Here is a 14,779-nt window from a genome sequence, read left to right on the forward strand (position 1 = left end):
AGAAAAGCCTTGCACACATTAGACTGAGAGATCAAACCATGTCTCTCCATAGAAGAATCTACATCTCCTCTTCACGGCAGCCCAAATGAGCTCCCCTGAGGAAGAGAGGATGAAGTTAGTTTCCCTCTTTCAGTTCTCACATCCCCCCCCCCCAATTTCCATTTGTTCTAATAGTTATGCTGATCATCCTCTCCTTTTCCACAATCTGTCACTCATGTTAATCCCTCCTTCATGTGTGTGGGTGACGTTTGTGGAATGTCTGTGTATGGAATCTGAGGGATACCTCGTGAGCCCGAGGTCCTAGCTGCGTCAGGGAGCCTCAGCCTCAGTAGGCTTCTGACTGTACAGCGCTCTGGCTCCCTCTGTTGGTGGGAACAAACCTCAACAGGGGACAGAAAATGAATCTGAAATTATATCAGCGTCATTATTGTTCACGCTCAAAGCTCTCTCGTTCAGGGACTTATGCTCACAAAATTGGACTGGCTCGCTGGTTGTATATTAACGCCCACACTGATAAATGTTGTGGAATTCATCTGAATATTCCATATTCTGTGAACCAGTCAAGGATATATGTTCACCGTGGAACATTGTGGGATATCTTTATACTTAATGATGGACACATATTCCACTATGAGCCATAAAAGGGTAGAGAAATTACAAATGAAAGAAAATGGGAGCTTGGGCTGTCCTTGTGTGATAGGCTGTTCAGCCTTGCAGTGTTTTTTTTCTTCCACCGGTACCTCTCTCTCCTGTCTCTCCAGGCTTCTTTCCAGCTGCAGCCCCATCAGATTACAGCTACACTAGAGAGATTTATTGCCAGTATTTACTTACCTATTGTTCTGAGGTAATGGCTGGCATATGGGAGTGCAGAGAGAAACAAAAGCAAAAAAGACTGGCATACGATTTGTTCACTCTGGTACCTACCTGCAATATAAAAACAGTCTAGAAAAACAGATTTCCTGAAGACGCATGCATGGTACATGAATCTGGCACTGCACAGATGGAACTGCTGTACTGTAGCCGAGCCTCAATTTTCTTCGGGAAAGGAATTATGTCTTTCCAGGATATGTCCTAGTCTGTTACTGAAGGTTCTGGAACCTTTCAGCAATGGCCCAGAATATAGTAGCACTAAACAGGACAGGATAGAGCAGGGCAGGGGAGAGCAGGGGAGAGCAGGGCAGAGCAGGGGAGAGGAGGACGTGGGGGTCGAAGGAAAAAGATGGATGAGAAGGTTTCCCGTAAGCTTCTCTGATACCGTCTTACTGACAACACCTTCTGTTGGAGATGGTGCAATCACATGCTTGACACTCACACTGATGAGTTCACTGTTCTAAAATGGTGGTGAGAGCGGGTTTTGTTTTTCTCATTGGTGCAGTAGTTTTACTGAACCCTGATGGAACTCCAATACTTCAAATACTCCAATATCTTATGAGGCACAAGTGATTTAAATGACCTTTGAACAACACTGTTCTGTGTGGTACTGCATCTCCTATTAGACTGTGTAGAATGTGTGGCAGTCAAGGGAATGTGTGGTGCTCAGATTTCCCCTCCAGTGCCGTCATGTGTCCTGGTGGGAAGGCAGAAAAACAAGTGGTGACCTTGCAGAGTTGCAACACACACAACCATGCACACACACGCAATTACGCACGGTCTGGACACAACACAGTTAGGGCACAGCTTGGCCAAAGCCAGAGGATCAACACAACAGCTGAATAAATGACCTGCAAGAGAGAGGGAGAGAGAGGGAGAGAGAGAGGGAGAGAGAGAGTGGGAGAAAGACAGCTGAGGGAGAGAGGGACAGAGAGAGAAGGCAGTCCAATGAGGGTCCAAGGTAGAGGAGGATAGACAAGGAGTACAGCATATACATATTTTAAAGAAAGGGGGCCAGAGAGGTGAAAAAAAACGAAAGAAACAGAGAATGAGAGGCGAAGGGACGAAAGAGAAAAACAGGAGCAGTAACGGGAGTGAGTGAGAGAGATAGAGAGACCGGGGGAGGGCCCTACTCTATAGAGGGAGGTGTGCGAGAGAAAGATAGAGCCTCCCCTTTCCATTGACGTTTGGGTAACATGCTGATGACTAGAGAGTATATCTGTCAGATGGAGGTTCCTGGTGCTGTGTGTGTGTGTGTGTGACAACCCTAGACTCCTACTCCATCCCAGCTCTCTCTGTCTCTACTTCTGTCTGCTTGCTAGCAGCCCGCTCAGCTGTCTCTGAGCAGCATACAGTAGCATACCCGCGTGCCTGGGCTGTTGGATACACCTGGACCCAGCTGCGTGTGACCTGATGTACAAGATGGAGGCACAGGTAGGTGGGCTTGTGAGGACTGTGTGTTGCTGCAGAGGTTGATGCTGTGCTGCTGTGATGGAGGGGCAGGTGTTTTCAGGGGCAGGCACAGCGTGTGTGTGTGTGTGTGTGTGTGTGTGTGTGTGTGTGTGTGTGTGTGTGTGTGTGTGTGTGTGTGTGTGTGAGAGAGAGAGAGAGAGAGAGAGAGAGAGAGTGTGTGTGTCAGTGAAGATATTCAGTAGAGGTCTGCTGCCGAGCAGGGCTGACTGGTGCGGTACGTTGGAGTGCCGGCTCCGCTGTTCTCCAGTCTGATGTCATACTCACGCTGAAGCCCAGTGCCTCGAGGAGGGGGAGGGGGGGGTGTGTGTGTCTGTGTGTGTCTGTGTGTGTGTGTGTGTGTGTGTGTTTGTGTATAATGACATTTTTCTTAAATATATTACATGTGTCTCAATAACATGAAACGATAGACTGTTTAGACATGTGTGTGAGTTCACCCGCCTAAACACGGAAGACGTGCATGGTCCTCTGGATCTGTAGGTCCTCTGTGTCTTGAGTAGTGATTCCTCCCTATCCTGTGAGTGTCAGTGTGTGGCTGGTTGAGGGCAGCCCCTTCCTCCCAGCCCATGTCCTGGGTGAGTCACTGCAGAGCCCCGTGGAATCAGCCTCTCGTGTCAGCATCTCCTCTCCGCTCTTCACCCTGTCGCCGGGCCTCTGATGGTGACCGCTGCATCAGTTCTCTCACCGTAGTTAGTAGTTAGTGAGATGCAGGCGGCACGGCTATCTAACAGACCTTTGCCTGTTTACCCCTCGCTTCTTCTCCTCTCAGAACTGCTGACCTGTCCTGTACTCATTAGAGCTGTTTACAGAATGGATGGCCGACCAGGAGGATCGTTAGAGGACATTAGATGCATAGAGCGTGAGGAGGGCTTCTGTCATCAGTCATATGGGAAGCTACAGAGCTCTACTGTATGCAGACATGCCGCTTTGTGTGGACTGGAGCCAGGGCTTTCTTCTCCACTAACCCGTGTTTTTCTATATTTCCCATTTTGTCTTCTCTCTTTTTCTTTCTCTTTTATTTCTCTCTCTCTCTCTCTTTCTCCATCTCAAGTGTTCTTTTGGTCAAAATAATGAAACACAGGATTTCCCCTTGGGGAAAACATTACAGAATACAGTACTATGAATACCCGGTGATTTGTTAAAGATTGCATTTGTATGTGTTTTTCAATAGAAGGGATGTCAACAGAAAATAATGAAGTAACATACTTGACAGAATTTTACTGCTACTCATCAGAAAAACACGGTGAGAGGGAACGTTAGTGCAGACGGGCTTCCCTACTGCCACTATATTTTCCTCCTTTCCTGAAAACCGTTTCACCTTGTGATTTACAAATCAATGTTTATGCACTCAACCTCCAGGTCGAGAGTGAGACAAAGTGGGCTTGTCGCCTCCACAGTGGTCCTCCTGTGAAGCTGTTGGCAGGAAAGGGCAGGCTGCTAGCACTCAGACCCAGCAACACATCTACATGTGTGTGGAGGGGGTCATGTCCTGTCAGCAGGGCTAGTGTGAAAGAACTCAGTCACACCTGGGGGACGGTTGGGGCCCACACTGGCCCTGCAGCTCTCTATCTCTGATACGAGATAGTCCCCTACAACAAGAGGATTGGGGACATAGTGGTGCACTGGGAAAGGACTACTTCCACCATTCACAGACCAACCTTTCTGATTAGCGAAAGAAGTTTCCCTTTACCAGATAGAAGGTGTCACTCTGGCGCAAAATGGGACCCTTCCAGGTTTATTTGACTCCACCCAGCTTAGAGATACCTTTATCCACACTGAGTAGAAATCTAAGGCGGTCTTGGACTATCAGATTGAGCTAAATCATCTCAGTATGTAGATATGGTCTATGAAAACAGACTCCACCAGTAGAGAAAACACTGTGAAACAGTCCATGTTGATCTATGTCACTCTCAGATTACATTTTGGGTGCGTCTGTACTTTTTTGTATGGTGAGAATTGCTCACACAGATCCTGCCTTTAACCAACCTCTAGGAGAAGGAAGTTCACTGGATAACGTAGACAGTTAATCTTCATTCCTAAATTCAGTTTGTTCTTCTTTAGGGCTATTTGCTGTCATCTTCTCTCCATGAACTCAACATTTCCAAACATCCCGTGTCCTTCATTGGAGCTGGCACACTCAGAAATCCCATTCCTCCTACTCATGTCTCCCCTTTAATCCGAGCTTCTCAGATGATTGACAGGTGTAGGAGCGGTCACTCCAGGGTCATCCAGACTGCAGTCTGTCCAGCTCCCCCTGTTATCCTCAGAGTGGGAGAGATGGGTCGGGGGGGTTTAATGAGTTACTCAGGGTGTTTGGATCAATGCACACTGCAGCCCACTGAGACTAGGGATGTGCTTCACGTCAATAAAACCAGAAGCCCCCTGGAGCGTAGATCACACCTCGCAGGCCAGGGTAGCAGACAGATTTACACCCGATCTGGATTCCATTTCTCCCTGATGACCATTACTCTTGTTTTTCCTCCTGTGAGCCTAATTGGAGAAGGGGTAGTTGTGAGCTTTGTGTTGATGCTGATGTTTCATAACCACTGCATGAGGCTTCTCTGGCCGCGTCTCTGAAAGGATGGGATTCAGATCCCTTGCCTATTGAGTTCCAATACTTGTTGGATGAGATCCAATAGGCTGTGGCTCTTTAATGAATTAAATGGGCAGAAAACAAAGTTAGCCAGTGTCAGGTCGTTTGTCATGGAAATAGCACTGTAATCCGTGCTCCCATATGGAGCCATCTTTCTTGGAAATGTCTTGGCACTATTTCAGATGGAGTTTATCAAATCTATTAACTAAACCTGGAACTGGGAACTCAATTTATTGTACAGAACACTCTGACTCGCTTATCGACTTGTTTTTATGACAAATCCCAGGACTTCATGTCCCTGCTTGCCTGCTTGGATGGGGTTTTTGTTCAGTACATATGATTTGCTGACATGTGCTCTTTCTCATCTTGCTGGAAGTAAAGTATGAATGGAATTCGCTCAGTCAGGATATCTTATTCCACTGGAATGTGTCGACATGAATACATTTCTCAGCATTCTCGTGACTTGCAGGGAAGTTGACTTAGCTGTACATTTTTCGAATGAAGTTATGGTTTGTGGTGGGCCAAACCTTTGAGATCTTAATGAAAATGTTTGGCCTTTATATGCTGCCTTCTTGTTTTTAAGGCGACAATGTGGATAAAGCTACAATAGTGGTAGTGAAGGACTTAGTGTGTCCCGATAACAGAACCAACCCCAGCATTTGCATCCAAGTATTATAAAGGGCACAGAAGATGGACAAGTCATGAATAATTGCTTGTCTAATTTCCCATGTCATTGTTGAGATGCTTTCAGGCAAAGCTTTCAATTAATATTTAATTACTAATGATCAAGGTCCCATTGCAGTTGGAAAAAAACACAAATGTCCTCGGTTCCTATTACCAGTAAAGTGATCCTCTCAGTTCTCTGTGGTGCTTTTTAAATAAGAGGGTTTGGATCTGGTTGTTGTTTTCCTGTCAGATTTGCAGAGTTTTGGAAAAAGAGCAGCCCAGAGATGGCAGGATTTCCTTTAACACTTTTCTAATGCCCTGATTCTGCAGTTCCCTATATTAGACTGGTTTTAGGGGTCAAATATCCCAACTTTAGATCCCACTAAATCCTGTCCACAGGGTATGATTTACCGGATTACAGGACATCTCTTACTGTGCAGGCCTTGTGTTTCCTCTGTTAAACATAGTTTCGTCCATTTGGTGTAGATCTACTTAGCTAATGGTGTCACTCAGGCCTAATTACACCTCAGGTCATTGTCATAGAGAATGACTGAACTGCACACTCACAATGCTTCTCTGAATGTGTATTTAATCATTCAGTCCACTTCTAAAATAATATTATGTCTCATGAATTATTATACCCCTGTCTGGTCCGAAATGAATAGCCCATTAAAATTCAATTCTGTCTGTTCTCACAGTTTAAGAAGGAGCTTTAAGTATGACAGAAATTATGAAAGTCATTAAAGCATATCTCTCACTGTCCCTAGTTCCCAACCTTAGCAAGTCTCTCTTTTATGTTATAGGTTTATTGGAGGATAATACACATATATGACAGGCCCGTCTGGACACTCTGACACCTCGCTGTCTTGCAGGGAAAGTCATGTTTCTCCACTCTGTATTGTCCCTCATCAAAGATATAGAATGTGCCATACAGCAGGCTTTAGAAAGGCAGCCTTTATGCCCTGGGCCAACACAAACAATGTCCTAGAGCAGAAGGCAGAGCTGGGAGGCGCTCCTCCAGGCTCAATAGCTCCAGTGTGTGTGCCCATGACTTGGGATGCCACTGAGGCACAGCGGCCAGCCTCAGGGCCTGGGCAGGGCGTCGGACATCAGTGATGGAACTCCAAGGCTGAGGGGGCACACAGCAAAATAAACTGTGCTGGAGTGGTTGGACAGTTGTGTTTAGGGAGGTGAGTGAGAGTGGAAGCTATGTTCCTGGAGAAACAGCTTTTGGGTGTGTTTGTGTCTGTGTATTTGTGTTACATTTTATGTTTTCTTATTTTTGGCAAATATTACATTCAGTCTTGTTATATATATATACAGTCTTGTTATTGACACATGAAGTACTACACGAGGCAATGATGACATTGGAACAATGGTTAGTATCAAAGTCGATATAATCACCTCATTTGTGATCCGTGGTGTGAAGGACTAGTAATGCAGCTTCATCAAAACAACGGCTGCCTCTATTGAGAACCCCCCCGCCAGTCAGTTTGCTCAAAACAGCAGCATTATTAGATTTTATTGTTCATTCATGTCTTCAATCAGATTGCAGTGTGAATCAATCATCCATAAACAGGCTAGGGATTTTATTTTCTGAAGGAGAACAGGTATCAGGCTTCTGTCTATTTTCATGGTTTTCTGAGACAGTTTCTCTCTCAGATGGGTAGAGGCCTTTGAAAATCAATTTGTGCACCAGACCAAGGAAGAAGAGCAGAGGGAGTTGTTTTCAGAGTGTTTGGCGTCTGTGACTGTGTCTGTCTTTTGATGGATGGGTCATCACGGTGCTGTTAGACCAGGAAGCACATGCTTTTTTTTAACTTTCTGGGAGTCTTGACTGTTTGAAGAGCAGTGCTGTATTGTCTCCTAAGGAAATGCATTCTGAATGGATCTGTATGTAGACAGACTCGTTAGTATGCAAGTAACACTCTTTGTGAAAAAACACTGCTGAACAGCTGTACTATATGATATGAAGTGTGCCCCCATATGCCTCTGCCATATACAGACACATTCACTGACACCACAGGCCTTTGGAACAGGTGTGACCCTGAACTAGTCACTCAAATAGACCTTCTGCTCAACAGGGAAAACAGGTCAGGGTCTTTTTTCATCCATAGGCCATTGATAATTCAACACCCCAATTCCACACACTCACACACACATACACACAAACACACACATATACAAAGACACACTTCAAGTTCAGGCCTCCTCATTTGACATGACTTCACACCCTATCTCAGAAAAGCTTGCTGTCGTTGTGGTGTTGTCACACTGCAGTGTCTACTCTGGCCAGCAGGCGGCACTCTCATGTTGAATCTAACCTGGGATGGTGTGTTGGACAGCTGTGTCACATGCTCCTGCAGCCATCCTGGGTGTGTCTATACCCACTATGGTCACTCATACTGGGCCGGGCTATTCTCTGCAACAACCATAAGGGGTATCGCATTGCCTGCCATGAGTCAGACATCACTACAGGTCTACATTAGGCATTTCCTGTTCTGCCCTCTATCACCTCAGTGTCATACTTGACCATGTCAAATCAGTAACCTACTGTAGACCCTCCACTGTAGACAGAACCACTGCTGAGTGTGAAATGTTTTACTGCTGGTTTACTTCAGACTGCTTTCCTCCTGGTGGTGTGTGTTTACCAGGGGGTGTCGTCTCCCATCTCACATGGGTCTATTTATAGCTGCCCTGATCTGGACTGTAGTGGGGTTCTGCACTGGCGCAGGGCCTGTATGGGTAACAGTGAAACATGAGCAGTGGTGACTTTACTGTAACTGAGGACAAACATCACAACGTCACAAAGGAAACCATGTAAAAGGGCTCAGTCTTTACTGTGTAAATAGAAACGGTATGTGACAGGATTTGCACACTCATCTCCTATGCTGCGGATTCTTCATGAAATCAGTGAAGAATATGTATTTGGTACCTTTACTCAGTGCACACTGTAAACTGAGTTATCAGGAGGGTGTAGGCTTCACTGCTGTGGGCAACAGTCAAGGTTGGGAGACTTGTATTAAGGCGCCACATTCATAATTACGAATAATTATGGCTGTGTGTAGAACAAAGAAAATCATAGTGCTGCCTGCAAGCAATTAGAGCATTAAATTCCATTGTAAATAATGCAAAAGATTATGACAGATGTAATATGGAACCAGTTTTCTTACAGTCCCTCAATCTTGTCACATCTATCCTTGCCTGTGTGCGTTTGATATTCCAAGCACATTGTGCCTGTTTTTAAGTGGGAAGACTTAGGCATCTTTAACTGATGTAGAGACACGTTTCAGACAAGCCTCTCAGACATCACTAGGCGCTGATGATATTTGATGGTTCCCTGACGATCCCAGAGGCAGAACATCTGTTCCAACTTCTCTGCCAGGACCTGATGAGCAAACGCTGCATATCCTTTAATTGCTGTCATACCAGCCCTGTTCATACATCTGCTGCCAGGTTTTAACTTGGTACAGTTCTGCACTCTGTCCTAAAAGCTAACAGGAAAAATGTGTATGCATTTCTTTTTTTACTAGTCCCCTCGAATTCAACAAAATATTTGGGGCCTCCCTACATTTCTTTTAGGATTGTTCCGTATCAAACGATGACATCACAGATTGAATTGCTTCCAGACTGGGCCAGAGTTCTTATTTCCAGTGCTAGAGCAGCTCTCTGTGTCTCAGCTTCCAGCACAAGCAAATATGAGAAATGGTGTATGACATCATGTAGAGAGCACATACAGCTTGGTTATATGCAACACGAGAATCAGCAACCCAGTCTCTAGGAAACAACAGTTTCAATGGAAAAAACACTTGCATTCCTGTGCTGTATTCTACTCTCTCTTGGTTCATACTTTGTCGATTTGAGGAGCCAAGATGTAAACACTGTTCCTGAGGTGTCTAACGTATGAGACCATAGCAGGGGATTCAAACTTCACCTTGCAGCTGGTGTCCTGTATCTGGTTTCTCTGGGGCTGGTGTGGTGAGGAGAGGGTTGGAAGCATGGAGCAGAGAGCCGTTTGGAGAAGATGGAGAAGGAACGTACATGCAGGGAGGCGTTGAGCTGAGGGGAGGGTTAGGGGAGGGTTTTATGAGCGCGAGGAGGGCCTCCTGTTGGAATTCCCAACTATGATATCATCCCAGACCAGAACAGACCAGACTAGAGGGCTGTGCAGACTGAGAGAGGGATAGTGGAGAGAGAGATTATTGTACTGAGAGAAAGAGAGAGAGGGAAATAACTAACAAGAACGGGATGAAGCATCAAATGTTCAGCTTTTATAGTGCTGAAATTAGTTAGCAGCTAGTATTTAGGCCTATCTAACATCCCATGTATTTTCACATTTCTGTGTGCTCACATCCTGTACCCCATACTATCATGACTATCGTGATCTGCTGATTATGTATGGACATCATGAGCTCATCCTCAGAGCATACATGTCATACAGAGATAGCATTATCAAAGACTTAGTGGACTTGAGGTTTGAAATATAAAGACCTACGTAATCTCTCCGAAGTGTTAAGAGACCGTGTCTAAAACCTTCTTTTCAGACAGAACTTCACGTAGTATTCCCATATACCACCAAGGATTCTATTTTTGTCAAATCAAACAACAAAATAAACCACTGCTTCAGTGGTTCCACTAATTCAATGAGCTCATATCATAGCTCATATGTTTCCTCTCATATCGGATTTACTGTTAGTTCATTTGAGGAAGTCTGAAATGCCATGCTTTGTTTTTCTTCATCTTTGAAGAGCTACAGTGATATGTCTACTGTTAGGTAGGTCTGTATGGAGGTCAGTGGAAAGACAGGATCATTTATATGTCTGGAGAGGTGTGGGAGCTGAGTGGATCATCTTCTCCACACTGTGTCTGTCTGTGCCTGTCTGTGCCTCTCTGTCTCTCTCTTCTCTCTCTCCTCTCTGTTCGTCCTCCAACAGAGACATCTGCTGTATCCATAAGCCTTATCTTCCTCTGCGCTTAGATACACATTTTTAAGTATGTAAATGTGTCTCTCGAGCTTTTCCTGTCTCTCTCTCTCTCTCTCTCTCTCTCTCTCTCTCTCTCTCTCTCTCTCTCTCTCTCTCTCTCTCTCTCTCTCACTCTCTCTCTGCATTTTCAATCTATCTTTTGAAGTCCCAGATGAAAAGGGGCCCAAAGGAAGCAATCATTTTCACTGCGGGGAGGAAGAGGGTCCAAGCTTGTAATTAGAGGACATCACCACCTTCCTCCTTAGACACGCGCGCCAGTGACTGTTGTCCCTGTGAACTCAACCCATCTGGGAACTATTCTCCTCTATTTCCTGTGCCTGTTGTCATTAGACACAAACTACCTCTGAATGGGGTGCTAGTTGAGCAGCCTTCCCACCCCCGCCTCCATGTGTCATTATTGTCTGGCCAGTCATGTCAGCTCTAAGGAGCCAAAAGACTGGCGCACTATCACCAGGTAATGTTATCCAATGTCTTGTACACTTTGTTAACTGAGCTTCAAAACTACAATGGAATCATGTTTGTGCTCTATCCTCCAATGACAATACATGAGAGGACTCAGGACAGAGAGCTATAGATTGGTCTCGGAATGGTCAAGTGAAATGAATGGAGAATTAAGAACAGAGTGTGATAAAGAGGAGAGATGGAGGGCCTCTGGGGCGTCTCCTGGGATTACCTTTTGGGATTGCATTAGGAAAGAGGAGAGTGAGCTAAACCCTTTCCAGGACTACCCTTGCTTCTCTTTTTCTTCTTTCCACTTATTGTGTATCTAAACAGTTAGCCCTGAAAGGCTCTATTAATAGAGGTGCTTCCGCATCTCTCTGCCTTGGCCATCTCCTCCCACTTACATTCCTCCACTGTGCTGATGAAACATCCAAAAGGATCCAGCCTTCACTCACTCACTCACTCACTTACTCACTCACTCACTTACAACTCTATTTTCATCCCTGTTTTTAGACACTCCCTCTCTACTTCCTTTCTTTAGCAAAATGTTATCCCAACATCTTCCATGAACCTGTCCCTCTCCACCCAGTTTCCCTTTACAGTCCTATCCCAGTTACACTACACACCTCCTCTCCCTCACCCCTTCTCTTGCTCCCTTGTGTCCATCATGCCTCTCTCCCTCATCTTTCTCCCTTCTCTCCCTTCCATCTCCTCCCTCCCCTCCTCTGTTAGCATGACTGAATCACATTTGCGATCCTCCTTGGTCCAGGGTCATTTGTATCCCCCCTCACATGATTTGGCTTGGTGCTGGAGGAATTCCATCCCCTCTCCCTAGCTACAGAGCCCAGAGCTGGAGCAGACACGCACACACACACACACACACATGCACACACATACCCTTCCTGCAGCCAGCCCCCCTCTACACTGCCTGGCGAAAGCCCACCCCCCTCTTCCTGCCTCCGCCCCCCTCACACTCCTGCCAGCCTGGAGAGGCAAGGAGAGAGAGAAAGAGAGAGAAAAAGAGAGAGAGAGAGAGAGAGGAACACAGGAACAGAGGGAAAAAGAGAAGGAGCAACCTCCGTTTGTCTGTCAAAGGCTGCTAAGCGGTCACTGCTAGCCTTACACCCATAGGGATCTCTCCTCAGATAGGCATAGCCATGGAAACCTTTCCTTCCAGCATGGAGCTGTACTCAGATAGCTAGGAAATGTTGCCATTCCTTCCACAGTGATCTATAGGCAGCGATGGAGATGGGTACTGAGGACTGGTAATGCTAGGAACGTCTTGTTGCTGGCCAGCATGTGGTGCTTGCAGTGTAACTCCGAGAAGACCCAGTCTCTTCTGGAGCTTGAGCCGGACAGCTGGTACGTGGTGCAGTGGGAGTGTACAAGAGAGTGGGACAATTTGATGTTGTTTGTGTGTGTGTGTCTGTGGGTGGGTGAGCGTGTGTTTGTGTGTGTAGTTCTCTTTTCAGTTGATGATAATGATAAAAATGATAGACTGGGCTAATATGGCTCCTGATAGGGGACAGAAGAGAAAAGTGTGTTTATGTTTGTGTGACTGTGTATGAAGGTACATTTCTTTACACTGCTGAGTATCACGTGCAGATTCAAGATCTGTCTTGAGGCCTTAATGCTAATAGTGAACATATGGTTATTTCATTTCTTTGTGGGGTCTGTCTTTATGAGGCACAAGACTCACATAGGACATTCGACTCCCCATTTTCATCTAGACATTGGATTTAGACTAACAAAATGTGCTAGGATATTGTTACAGAATATTTACTCTGAAACAGCCTGCTGTGTGTCTTTGCAAAGGGCATTCCTGACGTGTCCTTTGCTTCTCCGGCTTACAGAATGTGACTCTGCGTATTGTAATATATGGCTCCTCAAGGACGAGTGCTGTGTGTGACGAGGCAGATAATTACATTCTGAATTGGCAGGCTGGCTGTTATCTGGGCTTGACAGGAGGGGAGCACAGGTGTAAACAGCAGAGCACTATGGCTCTCCTTTCTGCTGGAGATGGAGAGGGCTTGCTATGTGGCATGGTGAGAGGGGTGTGATGGGGACCTGCCACACCTTCTAAAGGCCTTGTGTGTGCAGCATCACTGACCTGCTTTACAACTGGTGTGTTCATGTTCAGTTAACTATTAACCTCAAAATTATGCACCTTCATTGTATCAATCTGGAGGGGTGGCTCAGGGGGTTGAGAAGGTCACACACTAATCGCAAGATTGGTGGTTCGATACCCAACTCCTCTAGGCCATGTATCTAAGTGTCCTTGAGCAACACACTGAGCCCCAGGGGTTGCACCTGATGGGCAGGCCAGCGTGCCAGCTCTGCCTCCATCAATGTGTGATAATGTGTGTGAACGGGTGAATGAGAGGCAAACAATTTGAAAGCGCTTTGAAAGGCAGAAAAGCGCTATACAAATGCAGTCCATTTAGCATTTAATCTGCCTATGAAGTTTTAATCGGCTAATCAGTCTGAGAAAAAATCACAGCTCGTGGAAGTAATTGATTAATTGAGAAGTAAAGTAATGAACAAGCTATAATTGGGTTTCCTAGGGAAACTTTACAAACTTTTCTCTCTCTCTGTCTGTCTCTCTCTCTCTCTCTCTCTCTCTCTCTCTCTCTCTCTCTCTCTCTCTCTCTCTCTCTCTCTCTCTCTCTCTCTCTCTCTGTCTCTCTCTCTGTCTCTCTCTCTCTCTCTCTCTCTCTCTCTCTCTCTCTCTCTGTCTCTCTCTCTGTCTCTCTCTCTCTCTCTCTCTCTCTCTCTGTCTGTCTCTCTGTCTCTCTCTTAAGAGACAGGGATTATGATAGCAGGCCTGCTGGAGCCTCAAAGCTTTGGAAATACCCTTTGGCTTCAATCATATCAGTTTGGGAACAATTTATACATTCTCAAGCTTTACAACAGAAAGTGCTGCAGCTGTGAGTGTCTGTCCTGATAGGCCAGATGAGTGGTCAGACTGGAGCTACAGTTCGTCTAGACAGCCATTCCTGAGAGATAAGGCAACAACCTCTGCTAGGCAGTAAAGTGTGAGTGGCCAGCTTCAATTCTGGGCTTGAAATCACAGTAGTTAGAAATCTTGACACCGATGAGATCGTTGACTACAAAACGTCTGCTGGAAACTCTCTCATCAGTTGGACCAGCACAGCTTGCCAATTTCCAGCTGCATTACACTGTGATTTCCAATCTGGCCCTGGCTGTCTTTAGAGAGTGGTTTACTAGATCCATGAACAGGGTTATGGGACCTGAAAGCAGAGATACGTCAGTGTTCTCAAAGAGTGTCGCTGTTTATACTGCATTTGCATTAACATGTTACTGTGTGGTCTCCTCAACTTTGACCTTGAAAGCATTCCCCCACATGTGGGTCTTTGTGGACCAGTGTTTGCATCTGTATTTATGAGCTGAGCTCTGTGAGTCACTCTCGGAGGGGAGCGGAGGAGAGGGGAGGAAAACATCTGTTTTTGTTGTGTTCAGAGCCCATTTGTCAGTGGTCTACATGGGGCTCTGTGGTGTGAGGGCTGAGCTGTGTGGTGCCTGTTAAATAACAGGATTAGGTCAATGCTCTGGAACATTTTATATACAGAACATACTGTAGTTTTTCTTAACAAATAATTTGCAACATTTTCTCTTAGAATCCACTGCCTAGTTTGAGATTCATCTACCCATTTTTTGTTTATCAAAGAACAATTTGAATTTAACTGAAGAGCTGAACTGAAGTGCTTTCATTGACAGATAATGAGCTAATGAG

At 45.6% G+C, this 14,779-nt stretch overlaps 1 protein-coding gene across 6 annotated transcripts in view; it reads left to right on the forward strand.

Annotated features, from left to right (window-relative positions):
- Positions 1-14,779, forward strand: part of LOC134018878 (IQ motif and SEC7 domain-containing protein 1-like) — a 77,577-nt gene that overhangs the window by 45,287 nt on the left and 17,511 nt on the right. Inside the window, exon 1 of one of the 6 annotated variants that reach the window (XM_062459201.1) lies at positions 12,039-12,387. The exons of the other annotated variants lie outside the window; for them this stretch is intronic. Coding sequence (XP_062315185.1) covers positions 12,323-12,387 — 65 coding nt within the window. The 5' untranslated portion in view covers positions 12,039-12,322. Of the gene's footprint in view, positions 1-12,038; positions 12,388-14,779 lie in introns of those variants that run through there. 6 annotated transcript variants of the gene reach the window in all.

The sequence above is a fragment of the Osmerus eperlanus genome, chromosome 4 (genome assembly GCF_963692335.1).
Source record: "Osmerus eperlanus chromosome 4, fOsmEpe2.1, whole genome shotgun sequence".
Classification (NCBI taxonomy): Eukaryota; Metazoa; Chordata; class Actinopteri; order Osmeriformes; family Osmeridae; genus Osmerus; species Osmerus eperlanus.